The sequence below is a fragment of the Harpia harpyja genome, chromosome 8, assembly GCF_026419915.1.
Source record: "Harpia harpyja isolate bHarHar1 chromosome 8, bHarHar1 primary haplotype, whole genome shotgun sequence".
In the NCBI taxonomy this organism is placed as follows: domain Eukaryota; kingdom Metazoa; phylum Chordata; class Aves; order Accipitriformes; family Accipitridae; genus Harpia; species Harpia harpyja.
Window position 1 is genome coordinate 39,418,278 of NC_068947.1, and position 6,015 is coordinate 39,424,292.

Below are 6,015 nucleotides of genomic sequence, written 5' to 3' on the forward strand. Positions count from 1 at the left end.
CCATTTAGAAAATCATTGTGACCATTGGAAACATCACTGTTGCACATCTGGAATCAAAGAAGTTATGTACACCCAAGAAAGTTCTGGTTGGACTTCTAGTGACCAAACAGCAACTTCAACTGTCTGTTGATTCACACACAGTCAGAAGCAATTCAGAGCAGCTGTCTATCCTGCATCAGGCAATGATGGCAAATGTTGTTACCTACTTGGGTGGCCTGCCAGGTGAATTCTATTTCTTTTCATTAATTTGATTATTTGTACAAGCCTGATTATATTCAGCCTTACCCAAGCTAGAAAAAGTCTACAACTGTACAAAAAAAACCCAGTTTTTTTCCCAAGTGATTCTTATTTCATCCATTCTATACAGCTTCTGAGGGATCCTGCTTTTTGACAGTCGCATTATTAGGCCCGTTAAAAGGCATGGGTCTTTCTCTAGAGGTTTGAATTTGGAAAACGTCTTGATTTTCGAGCTAGGGAGGAGTGAACATTGCATATTTCTGATATGCCACCAGCTGGCACAATTTAGGAACTGCATCAAGCATGTAAGAAAAACAGGCATTTTTAAGTAAATTGTCAGAAGTGCAGAAGGAGAGGTCAGGAATATGGTTTCAGTAATTAAACTCTGGGCAATAGATGACTGGCAATCTTTGAGACAGAAAATGTGTTGAAACAGCAAATATTTTGATTAAAGCAAGCTGCCAGCATATCCCCAGTCTTAAGACATGTACAAACATTATTTTGTACAGGAAGTGTACACATGCTTATCTGTAAAATAGTTTGACTTCGGGCTGAATCATGAAGAAAAATAGCATTGCCGCAGACAAGGAATTTGCAAAGCCTAAGATCTTGAAAAGAACTTGAAAACTAGTAGAGGAAGGACACCATGGTTACAACATTACTAGTAGCAGAGCTTTTCTATATCCTCTATTAAAGTTACTTTAGGGAGAATAAGCCACAATTCCTAAGGAAATTCTAAGAGTTTGACCAACACAGTTTTGAATTGACATCCATTTTACACATAGGCTGCAGTGTCATAGCACTGCCCCAGTTACAGTTGGTCTGTATGTGCAGTGTGTGTCTTCTGCAGGAGTCAAGGGTGCACAGGAGTAGAAAGGAGGGAGGAACTGTGTATCCATTGGAGATGATCTCTTTAGGCATTTCTTCCAAGGTAGCTTACACAGGAGAAGCTGGAATTATGGTTCACCCTCTAGACTTGCTTGTCAGAATAGAAGAAAGGTGTTTAGGGCAGCACTGCAGGTATCACAGCTTCTGTCTGAAGTGGTGGTTGCCTGAGTATCCAGGCCCATATGTTGGCATTTATTTGTTCTCTACAAGTCTTCATACACTGGTAATCAAGGATGTAACAAGATTTAGGCACCAAATATGACAATTTCTCCTCTAATTTTGTTTTTGAATGGATATGCAATATCTTGGAAACAAGATAACCAGGTGAGTTCAAATTGAATGTGTAAAATGAGAATAATGCACTAATGGTGCAGTACCATCACATACCGCAATAGGTCAGCATCAGTATTTTTGCAATACCATCTCTCTTCTTTAAAAGAGAGATGAAGTCAGTATTTACTTCGTAGAGATGTGTCAGTAGGTTAACTGAGCTATAGTAACTTAACAAAGATTCCAGTAATTTCTTAGACCTCTTCATCTTTGTGATATTTAAATGATTCTTTCTAGTACATTGCCAGCCACAGAGTAATTAGCATCTTAAGAGTTAAGACCTTGGTTTCAGTCAGGCATCCTAAATAGATAAGAAGCAAGTATTAGTTACTTGTTGGTCCTTAAAAGTGAGTGTAATCTCTCAGTTTTAAAGGTATCTTCAACATGCAAATTAACACCCCCCCCCATGCATAAACAGTCTCTACTTGGAGGTCTCAAAAAAGCAACAAAAACCCCCACGTTATCCAAAGGACCGTCTTCCACAACAGCCTCTGTTACCAAAAAGAGAAAAAGTAATATAGGAAAACTACTTTAGATCCCTGTGTACAGCCAGTTTGGCTAGACCGATTCATTTACTTACTCTAACTCACCCCTGAAAAGCCTCTGGGATTACTGAGCAGTATAAAAAGGTAGGTAAGGATCCCCACACTGAGCTACGATGTACAGAACTGTATGGTTAAACGGCACCTAACAAAAATATGCATTTCATGAAGGCCAGAAGTCCCTATTTTTTATACGTTTCTTCAAACTAGTAACAGCATTGCGAGTATGCCTCCTTGTTAATTAATACAGCACAACCAGTGCAGGCTAGATGAGACTTGCACAGTTCTATGACAGCAGTGTTATCATCACTAGAGTAAAAAGAGAAGGGCACAATTCTACAGGAATTTGTGCAGTACCTCAGCTTACAGCAAAATAAAATGACAAGGAAGCAACATTTCTTGTTCCCCATACAATGAAGTCTATCTTCTAGGAGTGATAGGATGATTAACATCTGAAAAAAAAGGTGATGCTCTTGAGATCAGCTTCTAGGCATCCTCATTCTAGTTGCTGAAGGTACGTGGATCACCTTATGTCTACCTTGTAAGACTCCAGTTGTACCCTAAGACCTCAGAGCAATGCCTGCTTGATTTTGTGCTTAACATATTGTTTCCTGAAGCATATCCATGATCTGATATTGCTGTAACCCAAACAATACCTAAATGAGGAACAGATAAAGTGAGTCTTTTAGAGAGAATTCACTTCTTAGAAGCAGTAAGGAAGCAGTAAAATGTGTGGAGTTCCCAGGGGTCCCCTATCTGAGAACCTGCAGTTTTGAATCCAGAGTAGCTTTCTGGCAAAAGCAAGATGGTTCTCTCTGTGACCTCTAAAGCCATAAACATCTGTTTGTAGGTCAGTACGAGAACAGTGGACTCCAGGAAACAAACTATTGGTTCACTGTTGTTAATACAGGAAATGCTGCTATGAAAAACATTCACATAGTTAGGTTTCTGGATGGGAATAGACTCCTAACGCATATTTCAAATTTTACTGACCTCTCATCTTTGCTGACTTTATCTCAATCTTAAAGAAAAGGGAGAAGAACTTAAGTGTTTCCTTCCAAATTGCTTTTTTTCTCCCATGGCTGGCTAATGGATGGGGAATGTAGTATTCCCCGTGTTTCTGCTAATCTGAAAAATACATAAGAATTTTTATGCCTTGGCCTAATAAATTGAATGTGTTTCTGTGCAGATGTTCCTCTGGGTGCTACATTAGTAACCGCTTTTTATAATGGCTGCATGGAGGTGAAGGTCAACAACAGACAGCTGGATCTGGATGAAGCCATTTCTAAACACAATGACATTAGATCTCACTCATGCCCACTGATTATGCAGTAACCATTCAATTCTTAATTTAACTTTTTTCTTTCAGATATAATTTGTGTAATTAGTCTCATGCCATAATGGAGCCTATATTATTTTATTCAAGATGTGCCAGGAAAGTAATCAACAGCATGTTTTTCCTCCCTTTCATATAGAATGAGGGAAAAAAATCCCCTCTCTTTTCAGCTGTAAAGAGACAATCAATCAAGATGAAAATTCTGTAAAATGTTCTTTTATTCATATCAGTGATAAATCTTAAAGCTAGATTTATCTTCCCATGTTCATACTATGCACTTGATATATTTAGTTTGGAGCGAAAGTTTAGGAAGTTCTGTTTAGAACCAATTTTACTTCTTATTTTTCATATATCAGCATAAAGTTACGAGTTGCAAATTTTGATAATGTATTTGAATCTAAACAAAACCAGTCTCAAACTTTTCCAATCATAATATACAGAGAAAAAAAATCTCTACAGGTTTTGTAACATGTGCTTTTGGTAAAGCAAAAAAATAGCCCGGAATCCAGAGCACAAGCTCTCAGTGAATATGTTTACAAGTTGTATCAATATTGGTAAAGCAACTTCAAAACTGAAGTGTTTTTGTAAGTAGCTCAATTTTTGAAAATAGGTCTTGTTATACTGTACCAGCTTTAATTCTTCTATCTTAGGAACCCAGCTTTAGACAGAGTTCTGGATCAGGTCAGGTAATTTGCTTTCAAAGTGGGTTAGAATACACCCCAGGCAATTTTGGAAAACAGAGGAGATGGCTTGAAAGAAGGAGCTCTGGTCTTCATCACAGGACATCAAACTGGACTTTGCTAAGTAAAGCTGAGAATTTGCGGTAAACATTTCTTCCATTTGTGACAAATCTAGCACTCCTCAAAATGAGCACCCTTTAATAGTCCATCATATCATTCCCTTTATTTAGGTCAACCTTGCATTCATAGAGCCCCAGAAGAGATTTGTTTGTGAGCTCTCTTGCAGTTGTGTTTCTGACATACTTGAAAGCCTAAATTTTGCTAGTAACATCAGAATGTAAAGCCATATTCTGCTCAGCCGACTTTAATGGAACAGGTAATTAGAAAAGTATTGTTTTCCTCAGGTGTGCTCATTTCAAGCATTTCTAATACTTCTTTAACATCCTTTGAGTGCTCTTTCCACTTCCAGCCTCATTTTCACACAATCAGAAACCTCCCTATGCAGCTCACCTAGAGGTTTTGTTAACCCCAAACCAAATAAATAGCAAGAGAATTGCTATAAGCAATGAATATATACTCTCATCCATCAACCGGAGAGACATTTATCTGCCAGGATTCTTGACCTGAGATTTGCTTTCTTAGCTTGAGACATTGAAGTGGAAATGTATGTACAGAAGGATGGATTGTGACAATACTCATTTTGAGTATTGCCTTTCTCCAGAGCTATTCCCAGTGACATTAGTGAGGTTTCTTTCATTGTTGAGCACTAACATTAGTACATCAGTATTGCAGAATATGAGCCCATCTTTCAACATTATTGCTTTGTCTGAAGTTATAGTTAACTTCACTTCCCACTTGTGTAATGTAATACAGGATTTGCTCCGACTTTCATACCGGCCAGCCTCAGTACAGTCTCTGAATCTGTCCAGCCGTCGTTCATACGTAGCTGCTTATCAGCAGGAATACCATACGGCTGACACTCGGGGGCTAATTGCTAGTGAACTTATACTTCACTTTTCTAGGATGGCATGTAAAAAAAGCTTTGATTTCTCCAGACTCCGTGGAGGGGAAATAACTGCAGGAAAGCATCTCTCCCTGCTCTCCTTCCATCCCAACCCACACATTCTTCATTTGGGCCTAAGTTGAAGAAAAAGTTGACTGAAATAAGCAGGTTTTGCATGCAAGGCAGAGCTAAATTGGGACTTTTGACACCAAATACACGTGATCACTATTTACAGTATCTCACGGCAGCACCCACTAAATTCTGGAAAGCCCTCGGGTCAGCCTCTGCCTTCCACAACAAACACAGACATGATGAGAGGAGAAACACACAGTAAAGTGTCAGCAATACTCTAAATGCCTGTGTCGGCCTGTGCGACCAGAAGAAAAGGTTTGGGGGTTTGTTTGTTTGTTTGTTTTTTAGCTTTTGTTTGTTTAAGGGTAATAAATGGTATAGTGGTAAAATGAAAGAAAAAAAAATTTCTCATGCAGTCACCATTTCTTTTTGTTTTCATGGAATAATGTTTTAGGGTTTTGTAGTTATAATGAAACCTCTGCACTTTTTTTTTTTTTAATGTAAAAGTGCCTCCCTATTGTAAGAATTAAATAAAGCAGCATTTGCAAGTTTCTTTTCATTTTAAGTTGTATTTGCATATCTTCGTTCATTTTCACTGTGTAAGACTTGTTCCAGTGGTCAAATGGCTTACTCAGGAGATTGTGATAATCTTCAGCATCAAAGAAAAGAGTTGGCTCAAATTAATATGCTATCCAAATAGGCATCCATATTCTCTAGATAAATTTTTAAGTTTATTAATTGTTCAATATTGCCTGAGGAAATTATGCTTTACTTAAAACTACATGTGGAAGAAAAGGGATCGGTGAAAGTTACTGATTCCTATCTTTTCTCCTTCATCAGATGATTATGCCTAAAAATACAATGAAATACATTTCAGCAGGGGCCATTCAGTGTTTATACAGAACAGCTGCACCTGCTCTGTGCTTT

The 6,015-nt window shown here is 38.1% G+C and overlaps 1 protein-coding gene across 2 annotated transcripts in view; it reads left to right on the top strand.

The window, feature by feature from the left end:
- Nucleotides 1-5,653, top strand: part of PROS1 (protein S) — a 35,776-nt gene extending 30,123 nt beyond the window's left edge. For both annotated transcript variants that reach the window (XM_052794341.1, XM_052794343.1), the window contains exons 14-15: nt 9-222; nt 3,187-5,653. In XM_052794341.1, the coding sequence (XP_052650301.1) occupies nt 9-222; nt 3,187-3,332 (360 nt within the window). In that variant the 3' untranslated portion in view covers nt 3,333-5,653. The remainder of the gene's footprint in view (nt 1-8; nt 223-3,186) is intronic.
- The last annotated feature ends 362 nt before the right edge of the window (nt 5,654-6,015 follow it).